The sequence below is a fragment of the Petaurus breviceps genome, unplaced genomic scaffold (assembly GCF_028583685.1).
Source record: "Petaurus breviceps papuanus isolate PSGF00001 unplaced genomic scaffold, PetGlider_PUasm1.0 558, whole genome shotgun sequence".
Taxonomy (NCBI): Eukaryota; Metazoa; Chordata; class Mammalia; order Diprotodontia; family Petauridae; genus Petaurus; species Petaurus breviceps.
Genome location: NW_027186376.1, coordinates 800,851 through 817,518, shown reverse-complemented (window position 1 = coordinate 817,518; position 16,668 = coordinate 800,851). Strand labels below are relative to the sequence as shown.

The 16,668-nt window shown below is 49.6% G+C and overlaps 1 protein-coding gene across 1 annotated transcript in view; it reads right to left on the bottom strand.

Moving 5' to 3' along the window:
* Positions 1 to 5,184: 5,184 nt before the first annotated feature.
* CACNA1I (calcium voltage-gated channel subunit alpha1 I) overlaps positions 5,185 to 16,668 on the bottom strand; it is a 151,904-nt gene continuing 140,420 nt past the window's right edge. Inside the window, exons 32-35 of the mRNA XM_069102856.1 lie at positions 15,595 to 15,717; positions 12,611 to 12,776; positions 11,573 to 11,769; positions 5,185 to 6,371 (exon numbers count right to left, since the gene is read on the bottom strand). Of these exons, the coding sequence (XP_068958957.1) occupies positions 5,661 to 6,371; positions 11,573 to 11,769; positions 12,611 to 12,776; positions 15,595 to 15,717 (1,197 nt within the window). The 3' untranslated portion in view covers positions 5,185 to 5,660. The remainder of the gene's footprint in view (positions 6,372 to 11,572; positions 11,770 to 12,610; positions 12,777 to 15,594; positions 15,718 to 16,668) is intronic.

Below are 16,668 nucleotides of genomic sequence, written 5' to 3'. Positions count from 1 at the left end.
AGAGAGAGAGAGAGAGAGAGAGAGAGAGAGAGAGAGAGAGAGAGAGACTGAGAGAGAGAAGGCAGGAGCAAGGAAAGAGGGGTGAGGGCTGAGATCTGCTGGATGTCCATTTTTGCTTTTATCTTTGTCAGAGAAGGGATGTCCTGGACAGCTGCCAGAAGACATCAGAAGTGAATGGGCAGTGTGGCACAGTGGGCAGAGGGTGCTGGATATAGGTCTGAGCCCCTGCTCTGCTGCTGAGTACTTGGGTGGCCTTATGTGAGTCACTTCCCCCTCCGAAGGCCTCAGAAGCCTGACTTCTAAGATGAGGAGGGTCCCTGCTGGCCCTGGCTTCCTAGAGTCCCTGGGGCCTGTGTGAATGGACTGTGCTTTTCTGAGGGACCCTGTGTGACTCAGGGAAGCCTGAGGCAAAGGGAAAGAAATGGTGGGACAACATCCTGGGCAGAGGGAGGGCCTATATGGAGTCACTGTCCTGCTCCCTGGGGCCCAGAAAACGTGTACTTTGGGGAATGGGGTCCTTCGGGCACATGTGGACACCAGGCCACAGACTGCCCATGTTGGCTTTGCTCAGTCCTTCTCCCAGGCCTGGGTCACCGACCAGATAATGACTTTAAACAAGCTGGGCATTCTAGTGGGGATAAGTTTCTGTCTTGGGAAGGGTCCAACCCCCTCCCCCAGCCCAGGTCAGGTTAGTGCCTGGGCCTCTGTTTCTCTTAACTGTCAAATGAGTGAATTGGCTGTGGCCGGTCTCTTCCAGATCTAAATCTGTGATGCTCCCTGGGCCTCAGTTTCCTTATCTGTAAAATGAGACTATACTGAACTAGATGGCCCTGAGGTCCCTCCCAGACCTGAGTCTGTGATCTTTTCTACCCAGTGAACAAAAACAGGGCAGCCCCTAGGGGATGGGAGAAGGTTGCCTTCCCTGGACTCCACTCCTTAGGCCTCCTCTTTCCTTTCTGGCTTCCTTAGAAGCTAAGCCACTTCATTTCTCCTCTCCAAAGTGAGAATCACTGTCAAAAGAAAGAGCCCAAGACCTCTCTGAAGGAAATCCCCCATGGCAATCCCTTCCTTGGCCCTTTTCTCAGTCCCCCTCCCCCAGCCAGGCTGCCTATGCCGGGAAGCCTGCTCTGATTTCTCCTCATCTTTCACACGGCACTTTCTTGACTCATGTGCCATCTGCAGGGTCATTTCTGAGTTCAGCTCATCCCCCTCCTCAACTCCAAGCTCCATGAGGGCCAGGTCTTGGCTGAAATTCTTGATCTCCTCCTAGCACCCAGCACACACACAGAATTAAGCTTGTGGCATGCTAGTCAAGGCTTGGCAAAGGGAGGGAAAGCTCAGAACCATCTATGGCTTTGGTAGAACACTTCTGTGATTGGTTCTCACTCTGACCTTGTAGGGACGGGTACGCTTGTGATGCCCATTTGACAGAGGAGACAAGCCCAGAGAGGAAAGGAGAACAATGAGAGAAAGCTTGAGATCTTCCCCTTTCCCCTCACTGATGTCAAAATCTTCCTATATCTTCCTCTGCGAATGCAGCTTTCCCCCAGCCAAGGCTGGACCCTCTGGGGCCGGGCAGAACACAGCTAAGCCCTGCTCCAGACAACGGCCCTTCCGATTCTGGAAGGCAGACACCAGGCTGAGTCCATTTTCCTCCTGGCCAAACATCCTTGGTTCTTTAAACCTCTCCCCTCCTATGACACAGACTCAAAGCCCCTCCCCAGCCTCTCTGCCTCCACTGGACTCAGCACCACATTCCAGGGTGGCATCACCCGACCAAGGACAGCAGGCCCGTCACTCCCTCATTCCTAGACACTTCTGCTTCTCTTAATGCACCCTCAAATTTTGTTGGCTCTTTTTTTCTTGCTTCTCCATCAGACTGACTAATCCCCTTTGTCTCTGAATGCACCAGGCCACTCTAGGCTGCAGAGATGATGCCAGCCAGACCCGGTGGAGGAAGTTCCTTCTACCAAGGAAATCTGGTCTCTGTCTGGCTGTTAAACCATGCTGAATCTGTGGTCCTCTAAAACCCTCAGCTCTTTTTCAGGCAAACTACTACTAAGTCACACATCCCCTCTCCTCATCTGACCCTTAGGAAGCTGATTTTTTAAAGCTGAGGGTATTATTTTACATTTATCTGTACTGAAGATTCCTGTTAGGACAGGTGTTTGATGCCCTTCTCTGCAAAACCCATGTTCCACTGTCAGAAAAGCCTCCCTGCCATCTCTCCCAATCCCCACCCTTGTCCTAAGTCCAGATAAGGCAAGTGTACCCTCCCACCCTGACATGCCCTGAGCTGAGAAAAAAAAACAACAGCATAGAACACGTTGTTCCTTGTTTAGCTTCACCCAACTCAATGACTGGCAGATTCAAGTTTTAGAAACCAACCCAAACATTCTGATAGAGTAGCCAACACTCCACACCTGTAGCCCTCCATCCTTCCACTGAAAACTCCCTCCCTTTTCTCCCTTACCCTGGTGGACCCACAATCTTACTTGCTAGCTTGGGCCAAACTATAGTCACCCTTGCTGCCTTCCAGGCTGCTTATATTACCCTCCCTGACAGACTGGCTTTGGGAGTCAGAATACCTAGGTCTGAGGCCAGTCCCCGAAATGAAACAAACTGTGATCATGGGCAAATCTCTGGGCCTTAGCTTCCCTAGCTGTAAAATGGAAATAATAACCTTTGCCCCACATACCTCACAAAGCTGCAGTGGGCATAAAGTACTTTTCACTCCTTAAAGTACTATAGAGATGGGAACTGGGATTATCCATCCACACACACCTTCCAACCCATTCAGGGGCAGGGGGTGGGGAGAAGAGTAGTAAGGTCTGTGAGCTTGCTACTGTCTGACATCCTGTCAGCTGGATAAGAGGAGGAAAGATCACTGGCTTGGGAATCTGATAGGAAGGTGTAAAAATAAAAGGCATTAATTAAACTACAAAAGTAAAAAATGCAGGCTGTAAAGAAAGGGCTATATGGATGCATAGAAGGGTTTATATGTTTTATAATTACATTAGGAGTCTAGTGTCCCAAAGACTCATTTGGAAAATGGAGCTGCTTTCTAGCCTTGGCACCCCAGTTAGCCTACATCCTTCTCTTACAGATGCATCTCCTACCTGGGAATAAAAACAGGTACCAACTGACTCCCTTGGAGGCCACAAGGTGGGAGATGAATAAACCAGCCCTACCCTTACCTCTTCAGCCAGGAAGATCACCTCTACAACTTTACAACTCCTCACAGGACTTGGTGGGAGGCTCAGACTGGGGTCTGACCCTCTCACTTCCCTCATATACCTTAGTAATACTTCTGGGCTGAGAGGGAGCCCCTCCCCCCCAGTCATAACTGGGTCTTCAGCAGGGGTAGAGGATATGAAGCCCACCCCTGGTTATTGTTATTGCTTATGTGAAACTCAACCCAGTACTTTGGAGAGGGGCTGGGGAAGCTAGAGCCAGTGTGTAAGCATGTGTTTCTATGTGTGAAATGACATGTATGAGTGTGAGCACAGATGTTAGGCATATGTGAGTAGAAGCATGTAATTGCATTTGTAGGCATGCTTCCCCCTCTATGATATGAAAAGGTTGAACAAGATGACCTTTGAGGTCTCTCCCAGTTCTAAATGTGGGACCCTATGATCTTTAATAGGGATGTGCCCTTCATTGCCTGGAAGGACTTATGAGGAGACAGGAACCCATGTTGCCCAGGATGGGATGTGATGAAGGGACTAAGATCTGTGACAAGTGGAAGGAGGTCTCCCTATATCCTCTGAGGCCTGGCTGCCTTCTCCTGGGAAGCCCAGGCCAGTGATGGGCTGAGGGCCTGCTATCTAGCTAAGTGGTGGATGCAGGTTGGTGGGAATAGGTGGGCGTTTGTGAGGGCAGAGCAGGGTGGGAATCAGGCAGGGAGCAGGAGGAGGGGCTCCTCAAAGGGCCGGATCTCAATCCCTCCAGCCCCAGCCTGCCAGGCAAGTGCTTAGGACAAGAGAACGGGGATGCCCTGCCTTGAATTCTGCGATTTACTTAGACACATCAGGCTCCTCAAGGCCAAGACAGATAAGAAAGGCAGCTAGACTGAGAAAAAATAAATAGAAGAGCCCAGCCATGCCCAACGGAGCTCTCACAGGCCAAACTAGGGTCCATCTGTCCTGGGCTAACCTCGCTCCCAGGCCTCCCTCCCTCCCTCCTTCCAGTCACTCCCCTCATAAAGGAGAATCCTGCTTCTAACACTTACTAGATGACCCTGGGCAAGTCATACAGACTCTGTGGGCCTCATTTCCTCAGCTGTAACATGAGGGAGTTGGACTCACTAAGCACTGACTTCCTTCCAGTTCTCATTGGCAGAGACTCTGCCTGGGCCTGTGACAGTCTTTTGTACACATGCCCTGCCCCTTTACTCATTATGCTTTGTCTTTTTCTCTGTCTCTTCGAAGCCTAACTCTATTGCTTAAAACACTTATAACTGATGGGAAAATAGAAGGACAGATAGATGGAGAGATCACACTCTCCCCTAGTTCTTCCCTCCCCACCAAGATCTAGAGTTTGAAGTAATCACAGCAAGAGGACCAGGGGCAGGCAGACCAAGGAAGGGACCCCACCCTGGAAGAGCAGGGGTGGCAGCTGGCATTGTGCAGACCCCCAGCTCCAGGAATAAGAGGAAGGCAGGGGAGGGAAGGCCACACCCATGGAGGGTAGACCTTGGTCTGCGGCCAATGCCAAGGCCCAAGTGAGGGCGCAGTCAGCAGAGAAAGATGCCACCCACCCATCCTCACAGCATGCCTGCACCAGAGGGCCAAATTCACTGTCAAAAAGTCCAAGCTCTGTCATTCAATGACTCCCCAGTGACCTCAGGTAGGTCACCTACCTTTCTGAGCCTTTGGTCTTCCCTTGGCAAAGGGTCAGGCAGGTGGGCTCTGAGGTGCCACATGATTCTGTCTGCCCCAGGCAGCTCTGGCTAATCCTGTGAGACATGCCCACCTCCTCTCTCCGGGTACTGGAAAAACACACTTCCTCCCCTCACCTTTTTTTGTTTTTGTTTTTTCTATGGAAAAAAAAATCTATGTACCTATTTGCTAATTAGGGTTCTTGTGCCTCTGGGGCTCCTAAATACCATCAAGAATGAAAGGACCAAAAGCTGCCCCCTTCCCAGGAGGGCTAGCCTCAATGGGATGCCCCAGATCACCCCTGAGGGACTGAATGGCCTCAGGGCCTGCCTAGGGCAGCCTCCCAGCCAGGCTGGAACCACTCTGTCCTGTCTGGCCCCTGCTCTTGGGGTCTGACTGCTTCTCAACAAACATGTCCCCACCTCCCCATCCCGCCCCCTCTATCCTCAGCACTTTCTGGAAGTCATAGGCTTTCAGTAAAAAAAATAAATAAATATATATGTCTTTGTGTGTGTCTATATATGTATATATGTATAGATATATGCGGAAGGGCCCCCTGTGGCTCCACATCTGGCCAGGGCCCCGCCCGCTGAGCCTTCCTCCCTGCCCACAGTCCCTCCAGCTGCGGGGCTCGGGCCTCCGGTCTCCGCGTGCCTGAGGTAAGTGTGTGGGCCTCTCCGCCGGCCCCTGGCAGACTCTTGCTCGCTCACCTCGGTGGGAGTTTGGAAGTGGCAGCCACAGTGAATGGCCCCCGCTGGGCACCCCCGGGGCCGCAGAGCCTCATCTGTTCCTTTTGGCCAGCCCCGCCCCGCGCTCCGCCTGGGGAGGCTGCTTGAGCTCCTGGCTCTCCTTGCTGACTGAGTGGCGGTCCTTGCAGAAGTCTGTCCCCCAGCAGGGTGTGGACAGGAAGCCCCTGGGGTCAGCCGAGTAGGGCTGCACGCCCTCAGTCCCCAGCGGAGGCAGCAGGCCCTTGGTGGAGGACACAGGGCCCACTGTAGACAGGCTGCTTGTGCTGTTACACCTCTTGGCCAGCCGAAGGCCCGGGGGCGGGAGGGCAGGGGAGAAGAGGGACGTGAGGGAGAGGCTGCTGAGGGTCTCTGACTGCTCGCTGCTGTTGGTGCCTCCCCCCCGGAGGCTGCTGCCCACCCCCTCCTCGTCGGAGGGGTCCATAGAATCATGGTGGGTGCAGCCGGGGCTGGTGCTGCCCCCGCTGCTGTGGCTGCGCTGGTGGCCTCGGAGGGTTCGCAGGCTGAAGAGGCCACGGCCTCGCAGGCTCCGGCGCCGGGAGGCTGGAGACAGGGCAGCTGCCACCACAGTTCTGTGGGACGCCCTGGCGTTGGCGCCGGACAGCCCGGGGCACAGGGCGGAGGGGAGGTCCAGGGTGCACTGGGGAGAGTCACTGAGATTCAGGCTGTCATCTAGCGTGGTCTGGAGGCTGCCCACCGAGCCGCTGCTCCTGCTGTCATCCAGGGAGGTGTCGCTCTCCGTGGTCTGAGAGATAGAGAGAGAAATGATATGGGGGGGGGGGGGTAGAGCTGGTGGGACCCCTGGGTGACATGAAGGCACACGGAAGCAAAGTCAGGATTCGAACCCAAGTCTGACTCTGGAGTTAATGATACTCTCTTCACCACACATGGGCACCTATTGAGCCATCTTCCTGGGAGAGGCCCAGGCCTGAGCCCCCAAGCTATCCTGGTGGCTCTGTCCCTAATTCACTGTGTGACCCCAGACAGACTCCCCTCTGGTCCACAGCTTCTTCTCCTGTCCAAATGAGACGGTCAGAATTCTGAGAAACAAAACAAAGCCTAGATCTTCTTCTAAGCATCGATTCAAGGGCACTTGGTGCCTGATCCTGAGCTGAGCACTGTGTGTGACATAGATACAGATTGTTAAGGGGGAAAGAAATCAGTCTTTTCTCCTCCTCCTCCTCTGTCTCTGTCTCCCTCCCTCCCTCCTTCTGAGTCTCTCTCTGTTTTTTTCCCTCTCTTTCTCTCTCTTCCCTTCTCCTTTCTTTCCTTTATCCATCTCTCCTCCTCCTCCTCCTCCTCCTTCTCCTCCTCTGTCTCTGTCTCTCTCTTTCCCTCCCTCCCTCCTTCTGAGTCTCTCTCTGTTTTTCCTTCTCTTTCTTTCTCTCTCTCTCATTATCTTCCCTTCTCCTCCTTTCTTTCCTTTATCCATCTCTCCTCCTCCAACTCTCCCTCCACTCTATTCATTCTGGTACTTACTTCCTGTGTGACCTTAGACAAGTGATTCTGAGGCAGCTGGTGGCACAGGGATTAAGTCTGGAGTTGGGAAGGCCTGAGTTCAAATCCAGCCTCAGACATTCATTAACTGTGTGACCCTAGGCAAATCACTAAATCTCTGTTTGCCTCAATTTCCTCCTCTATAAAATGGCACCTCCCTCTCAGGGTCCTTGTGAGAACCAGATGAAATAACAGCCGTATTTTGCCAGGCGCGTGTAAGGATGACCTGTTACAGTGATGACTTCACCTCCCTCTGGGGAGGAGGCTCTATCCTTACCTGCCTCTGAGGCTCTTTCCAGCCCGCACTCTATGATCTATGGCGCTGTTAAAATGCTTGGCTGCTTTAATGGATCTTGAGATTTCCCTGGACAGATTGTAAGCTCCTTGAGGGCAGGGCCTGTTTCATTGTATCTTTGTATCCTCAGAATTTAGCATAATGCTTGGTATACAGGAGGCACTTACTGAATCCTTGCTGACTGAGATCATGGCATCCCATCCTTTACAGCCGTTGGGCACTGCTGGGTTAGGGAGCAATGGCGGGAAGAGATTGACCTTGGTGCCACTTTCCAAAGGCAATCCTGCCTGCTTTCCTTCTGTGCTCAGCTATGGGCTCCGCTGAGGTTCAGGCAGTCTGCCCGGGGCTGTCCAAGGTGCTGATCCACACTCATGCACCTGGGCGGTGGGTGGCCCATCCATCAGAGCAGCAGGCTCTGGGATCTAGGCACCCTTCCCACTTGGTCCACGTTGGTGTTTCCCTCTCTGGAGCCCCTTCAAGTATTCTGCAGCTCAACACAATCAGGTCTACATCATCAGAAAGTGGGAATTGGGAATGGAGGGCGTCCCCAGTCACAGGTACCCTTTATTCAGACTTGGTGCCTGACCTAGCGGGCTTCTCCCTGGTGGGATCAGATGTACCGCAGTGAGGTGGATAGGGCTCTGGCCTGGCATAATAGAGGACGCCACCGCCAGTGACATTCAGGTGTCAGAAGTTCAAATCCCACCTTTGAAACCTATCAGCTACATGACACGAGGCAAAGCACTGACCATCGGAGCCTCAGTTTCAACCACAAACAAGGTGGGTGACCTCTCCACACCCCCAGGCATCTCTACAATGCTACGCTGCAAAGAAGGTGCCCCTCGACACTGGCAACGGTCATTCCTGAGGTGAGAATTCTCTGTCCTAATGAGCTTACCAGTATGGTCCTCTGCCCTCCCACCAAAGAGAGAGGTGATTCTTTGTCAGGGATAGACCAGTAGGGCTCTTTCTACTTCTGGCATTTTATGACTCTGTTTCAAATCTTTCTTCCAGTTTTTCTTAATGTCCAGCTGTCCCAATCTCTAAGAAAGAGTGGCCTATTCCTTTAATTATACTAAACTATAATAACTGAAGGGGCAGCTGGGTGGTGAAGTGGATAGAGTGCCAGGCCTGGAGTTAGGAAGTTGAGTTCAATTCTGACTTCAGACACTCACCAGCTGTGTGATCCTGGGTAAGTCACTTGACCCTGTTTGCCTCAGTTTCCTCATTGGTAAGATGAACTGGGGAAGGGAATGGCAAACCACTCCAGTACTTTTGTCCAAAAAAAAACCCACAAAGGGGTCACAAAGAATCAGACATGAATGAAAAACAACTCAACAACCATTTCTATTCAAGGGAGATACCTTGCTGGAGAATGGCATTTGAGACTGCATCTTTCTCTATGGAATCAAATACTCCTTTAAGATCTACAAACAGCTGGTTTGGTAGATTCTAAGCTTTGAATTTTTAGTCTATTTTGTGACTATGATGATGTGGGCTATTTAGAGACCTTTCTACAAAAGCCTGACTATTCCCATCTCCAGCTTTCCTCAAGGACACCTCTGAGGTATACATAGACCACAGACAATTGACATAAAGATTTTGTGGAGAAGATTAAGTGGGTATATGGGTCAATAGCTATTGATGTCTTCTAGTTCATCCTTTTGGAAGGTAATAGTACCATTTATGATCTGATCTTCCTTCTTTGAGATAATGGTGAAAATTTGTTCCTGATTGTCCCTTCACAGATTTCTTCTCTAAGTGGGTCCAGTTACACTCTTCCTGACTCCATTTCCTTGAGCGCCGTGGGCACACTCTGATGTGGCACATTGAGCATTGAGATGGTAGAATCCATATAGAAGCACTCCGTGATCATTATGGATGAGAATAAACCACTATGGAAATGCCGCAGATCTCTGCCACTTGATACATAGCCCTTGTGTTCCTTCTGGTTTCATCTGGATGCTCTTAGGGTGATCTATGCTGCTTAGCCGGATTTCACACTAAACTCTCCAAAGGCTCATGTCCCCTTTACTGATTTTCACTGTTTCATGAAAAGCCCACGGTCACCCATAATTTTCTTCCATAATCTTTTGCAAATGAGCTTGTACTCTAAACCAAAGACTCTCATGGGTCTCTGCCTCACAGGGTGTTTGGTGACCCAAGAATTTTCTGAGATCTTTTTACCTCACTGCTCTATAGTGGGTAAACTCTTCTAAGAAATGGAGACTTTTCATCAATTTTCCATTTTTCAGCCAACAGCCTGTTTAAATCGGTTGTGTTGAGTTACTGTGACCACATCGAGCGACATTTCATCTTGGTCCTTTCTCCTAATGTAGGGTTCGTTCTGACCTTCGCTCTAATCAGTGGAGCACCCAGCTACATGTGGACAGTCGATTGAGGAATGACTCAGAGCCCCCTCCCCCACCTCCCTAGCCAGCCATTTCCTGTCTGCTAAGCTTTGGGCAGCTCCACGTCTCAGGGTTTGCCATGTTCAGCATCTTCTTCTTGAATAGAATAGTTATGACATATTCACACAAGACCTTTGAGTAATCCACGAGACCTCTTATATTTCATGATCCGGAATCACATTTTCCAAAATAGATTTCACTGTCGTCCTCCAGGCTCATTGCCGGCCTTAAAGTCACCAAGTGTCAGGGTAAACACTGGGCCACGCCAGGCACTGTTATAGATGCTGAGGATACGTGGACAAGACAGAACAGTCCCTGCCCTCCAGAAGCTTACGCTGTATCAAGGGAAACAATGTGCAGGTGCATATGCATATATAGGCGCAAATATATGTAAAAATACATGTATGTGTATAAATATGTAAGTATGCACAACATCTATGCGTATATATGTATCAATACATGTATTGTATGAATATGCGAATGTGTATAAAGATCTAGGCATATATTTATAAACACATGCATGTGTATAAATATTCTATGAATATCTATGTATAAATGTGTATGTATGCATGTATAAAGACACGTGTATTGTATAAATATATGCACATATGTGTATATGTAAAAACGTACATATGGATATGTATTTATATACGTCTAAAGATATATACGTATGTGTAGAGGTATGAATATATGTGGACATATATGAACACACATGTGTGTATGAAGACATGTGTATGAATATAGGCATGTACAAACATATGTGCATATGTATTGATATATTTATATCTGCATAAAATTCATATATAAATATGTGTATAGCTACAAGTGTATGTAAATATGTATAAATATATACATATAGAAATATACTATGTATATAAATATGTATATATTGATATGTTCATATCAGTATAAAATGTATATAAATATATGTGTACAGGTATGAATGCACGTATAAACATCTCTGCACGTATAAACAGACACATATCAATAAACACACGATCTTCACTGTTTGGAGTGGGGGTGACCAACTCCTAGCAGGCCCACTGGGAAGGTGAGGCTGAGCTTTGAGGGACAGCAGGGATTCTCCAAGGTGAAGGTGAGGGTGTGGGACAGGGCGAGGCATGAGGCAGCTGGCACAGAGGCCTGCAGAAGAGGGGATGCTGTGTGTTGGTCTCTAGATGCCATGAAGAAAGCCATGTGTGATCACCTGAGAAGGCAGCTCCTTGCTCTGGAGATGAGAGGGGCCTCGGAGAAGGCCCAGAGAGAAGGCCTCTTCCTCCGGGTCACACTGACATAAGAGGCAAAGGTAGGATCTGAGCCCGGCTCCTCTTGGCCCTCTGGCTGCTTTTCCACACTGCCCCCTCCCCTCATTTATAAGCCTAGAAGATCATAGGCCTAGGGCTGGAAGACAGCTGGGAGGTCATTCCATCTCCCTCCTGGTTTTTACAAATGAGGAAACTGAGGCTCCATGAGGCATCTTGATCAAGGTGGGATCTCTGCCTCTGCCCCTGCCCTGGCCTTGTGGTGCCAGTGCTGCTCCCTCCCCCACCCCATGGAAGGCCTCCCAGCCCAGGGCCTCTGCTGACGCCTTCCTGGGCTGTTTTCACTAACTGACCTCGAACGTGACATGCAGACCCAATCCCCTGGTGATCACTTCTGAGCTGGAGCTGGCCCCATTTTCCCGATCCCTGCCCTCCTTGGCCTTTGGAGCAGAAGGAAAGCTAGGCTGGGCCCGGCCCCTACCTGTCGGAGGAGGGCGCAGTTGACGCTTGGAGAACGTAAGGATGCCCAGGAGCCCTGCAGGGAGATCTTGGGAAGGGTGCCCTTGCAGACAGCCTTGTCCTCGACCTTCTGGCTGCTGGCCACAGCTGGATGAAAGAACTCTGCGGGCATGGGCAAGAGAGTGCTGGTGGCATCGGGCGAGAAAGCACTGGACGGAACTGTCAGAGTGGAAAGAAAGGAGTGCCCAAGGCTGAGACTCTGCTAGGGGCTGGGGCTGCTGTCACCTAGCAGAGGGAATGTGCACAGAGGAAGTCTTTGTGGCTCTCCCAGCTAGGCCAATGCTCCCGCCAGAATGTTCAGAGTCTAAATGCAAGGATTTGTTCTGTGAAGCTTGGATTCAGTTGATGGGCCACACTTGAGGACCTGGAGTGCCACATGTGGCCTCAAGGGCACAGGTTCCCCACCCCTGGTTTACTCTCCCCTCTGCTTTCAGAACAGATGATGTAGACATCAGGAAAAGGATTCGAAATGGTTACCACCAGATGGAAAAGGCCAACAGTCACCCTATTGATGATCCCCAATACTCTTATGTTCCTAGGGCTCAGCCTTGGACACTGTTTCTGACAGGAGCCCAGGGCTGGGCTCTGGGAACTGATTCCCATTATAGTATGAGGTACAATCACACCTGTGAGACATAAGCGGTGGGCAAGCAGGTTGGAGCTTGATCCAATGAAAGGCTTTCTAACCATCAGAGCTGTTCAGCAATGAAAGGGGTGAGCTCCCCAACACTGAGGATATCCAAGTCAAAGGTAGATGGCCTTTCTTTGGGACCTTGTTCATGCATTGAGTAGAGGTTAGACCAGATGCCTTCTGATGTATCTTCTAGCTTGGGAGAGTCCTAGGATTCCTCAGAAACAGGCATCCTAATGATATCCCCCCTCCCCACCCCTATATCAGAATGTATTTATCATTGAAATAAGACAACATAATTTAATATTTGAAGTGTGATACAGTGGAAATAGCTCTGGATTTTGGAATATTGGCAGGAACCCTCCTTACCTTGACTACTCTCATGTTTTAGCCACGACTGGACAGGACTGAAGGGGTCCTTCTCCACCTCGCACAGGTAGCTTTCTGGGGCTGCTGAGACAGCCGTGTTGGACAAAGGAAAGAAGCACTCTCCCAAGTCCCCGATCTTGATGGGGTCAGGAGTCTCTGATTCTCCCTGTTGGAGAAAGGGAGGGCAGATTAGGCATATGAAGGGTCTTTGACATCAGGGATTCAGCAGTTTCCAATGAAGAGAACACTGGATGAAGAATGAGAAGACCTGGCCCTGGTGCTGGCTTTGTTCTTTGTTAGCTGTGTGGCCCCTGGCAAGACTCTTAATGCCTCTGATTCTCAGTGTCTCCATCTGTCAAAAGGGTCAATAATCCCCGATCTGACCTATTTGTAGCTCATTGCCAGGCTCAAATGAGATCATACTATGTCCCACGTTTTGTGTTGAGCACTAGAAATACAAGAGAGAAAACAAAATGGCCTCAAGGAGTTCACTTTCTACTTGGGAAACCGTGTAGAAGAAACCATTGTTTTTTACACAGGTTGGAGTCACAGGGGGTGAGAAGACATGGAAGAAGGGAGAGCTGTCCCAGGTGTGGAGAGCTATTGCCTGGATGTGGGAGGGGCTTGAAGGCCCTTTACTAGATCTGACCTGGCAGAATGCAGCTAAGCTGCTTGAGGGCAGGATTTTATCTTTACCTTTATCTCTGTAGACAGAACCTGGTGCCCTGCACATAGTAGGTATGTGATAAATTGAATCGCTTTAAGGTTCTACCAGTGTCTCTCTTGACTAATGCTCCACAAAATATTTTACACAGAGGCTCAGCTTTGTACTATGTGTGTAACAGGGATGATTTATTAGACCCCAGATCTGAGAGTGAGAGGGGACTTCAGAGGTCATCTGGTCCTACCCTCTCATTTTACAGATGAGGAAACTGAGGCCCATGTGTGAAAGGACTTAGCTAGGGTCACAGAGGCAGTAAGTAGATTTCAGATTTGCCTCCAAATCCAGAGCTATTTCCACCATATCATACTTCAAAGATTAAATTATGTTGCCTAATTTCAATGATAATCACATTCTGATAGAGTCATTCTTTGACAAGTGGGAACCTGTGTATTACTTGGTTCCCAGAAAATTGGATTTGTAACCACGAGACCAAGTTTATTGTTGACTCTCTGTAGGACTTTGGTCAAGTCATTTTATTCTCTGAGCCTCATGGCCTCTAAGGTCTCTCCAGCTCCAAGCCCTGGATTCAAATCCTAATGCTGGGCAGTAAATATAGTGACATATGAACTATTCTATGATAACAAAATATTATGATGTAGTAACTAGCATTGAAGGTTTACAAAGCATTGTCTCAGCTTTATCTCTTCTGATCCTTATAACAGCCCTGTGAGGCAGGGGATGTGATTGTCTCCATTTTAAAGATAAGTAAACTGAACCCAAGAGAAGTTACACAATTTACCCAAGGACATACAGATGGAAAGTATCTGGAATGATATTTGAACTCAGGCCCTACTCATCCCAAGTGCAGGGCTCTTATCCTCTGTCCCCCCTTTACAGGACCTCTCTGGCCCTTAGTTCCTTCCTCTTCCGTTCTGATGTCTATAACTTTAGAATTCTGTTAGTTCAAGTGTCTGGCTTACCAGTGTTCCCCGTCCCTCCCCCACTTCCAGGGCACAGCTTTCAGCCATTAGGGGAGGGGAACCCTTTGTACTTTGTTTGGGTCACAGAGAAAGTACTCAGGACCCTGGGGAGGGTGAAGAGAATGGAGAAGAGATGGGCATTTCTGGTTTAAAAATAGAGAGGCTGGAGGTGGGGAGTCAACAGCAGCAGCAAACAGAAGTGGATAAAGGGAGAGTGTGTGTGTGTGTGTGACAGAGAGAGAGGGGGGGGAGACAGACAGAGACAGACAGAGACAGACAGAAAGACAGAGACAGAGAGATGGAGGGAGGGAGGGAGAGAGAGAATAGTTGGCTTCCCTCCAGAAGTGTTCACCCAAAGAAGATCTCACTGCCTGGCTGACTGCAGGTAGGACTCCTGGTGGGGGAAGTTACCAGGAGCTCTTGGCTCTTACTATGGATCTGTCCAGGCCCCACCATCAAACCCGAGTGTGGGGGACTCATCTATCCCATGACACTGAAGGTTCCCTGAGGGCAGGGACTTTGTTCTCCTTCACCAGACTGGGAGAGGTATGAGCTCGGGGAATCTCCTACCTGTCAGGTAATAATAAGAGCTGATATTAGAAGTGGAAGAGGCCCCCAAGCCCCTGATTGTATGGAGAAGTAAGCTAGGGTCTAGGGAAGAGAAGCCTCTGGGGCAGAACCAGACCAAGGGAAGCTTCAGGGGGCTAAGGAAGACTAGAGCTGTTCCATTCAGGGATATTAGGGGGTCTCCCCTCACACAGGTCTTTCTGTGGACTGGCCTGGGTTCTAGACCTTCAGGAAGTTTTCTGAGAGTTGAGAAGGAGGAACCATTGCAGGGTGTCTGTGTCTCCTCCTGGGCCTCTTGTGAGCTGTGTCTGGGCATGGTAAGGGGCTTAGTTAGCAGACTGAGTCTGTGATGACAGAGTGATTCATTTACAGCCCAGGCTGAATCTCTAAGAAACCGGTGCTGAGCCTGCCTCGGCCTCAGTCTCTTCTGGATGTCTGTCAGGAATAGAATGCCTTTTCCAGAAACTCCTCCATGCCTGTGACTTCACTTTATCCTCCTCACTACCCTATGAGGAAGATGGGAAAATAATTGTCCACCCCATTTGGCAGATGAAGAAATTGAAACCCAGAGAAGGCAAGTCATTTTTCTAGGGTCACATAGCTGGTCAGTGGAAGCACTGGGGCTAAGTCCAGCTCTCCTGACTTTACATGGGGTGCCATCTTGGAGCCAAGAGCTCCAACACAATCAGAGCTTGAAGGGAATCCCAAGGACCCCATGCAGCCTCTCACAGTCAGGGGAGCAGTTCTGCCCAGCCCACTTATCCTTCTCTCACCTTGATCTCCTTGGAGGCCACAGGGCATGCTGGGGGATCCTCCAGGCTCACATCATCCCCCAGAAGGATCGAAGAGGACTTGTCTGAGTTCAGGGAGAAGGCTTCTACCTCAGCTAGCTGGACCTGAAAGAAGTCACAGACCACCCGCTGAGCCCTCAGTGGGCTTGGGGGGGATGGTGGGGAATGGGAAGGGGGTACAAAAGGAGGCAAGGAAAGGAAAATTTACACATATATATAACCATTCTGGTAGCAAAGGGATAGGAAAAAAACCGGGTGCCCAGTAATGGGTGGAATGACTGAACCGATTATGGCATATGAATGTCATGGGATATTTCCATATCGTGAGTAAAGACAAAAAGGCTAGATTCAGAGAAACCTTGGGAAACTATATCAACTGATGGAAACAGAAGTTAAGCAGAACCAAGAGAACTATTTATACAAAAGCCATCCACAAAAGTAAAAAGGCAAACAACTTGGAAAGACATTCAAGGACCAATTAGAAGGCTAATGATGTGATCTAATTGATAAACTAGAGGTAAAAAATGATATGCACATTTTCAGATAACTATCCTTGGGCTTGGGAGGAGGGATGGAGAGTAGTCTTGGAGCCATCGCTGAGCTTGGGAGATCGCTGAGGAGTGGCCAAAAGGAGGTCAGGAAAGGCAGCATGTTACAGCGGAAAGAACATTGGCTCTAGTCAGAGGACCTGGGTTCAAATCTTGCTTCTGATGCTGACTACCTGGGGGACCTTGGGTAAGACACTTAACCTCAATGAACCTCAGTTGCCTCATTTGTAAAATTAGGGAGTTGAAATAAATGGTCTCTGATCTTCCGGATCTAGATCTATGATGCTGTAACCACCCAGTGAGTCATAGCTGGGGTTGAAGGTAGAGAGAAGTCCCATGCTACTCCCACCCACAGGGCCAAAGCTTGGTTTGGAGGGAGAGAGAATCAGGGGAAACAAGAAGAGATCATAGCACTCCCTTCCCACCCTGCCAGGTTGTCACTGGGCAACTTAGGGGGAAAGGACCATATCTGAGGAATCATGAAATTCTGGGATTTTAAGTTAAAAAG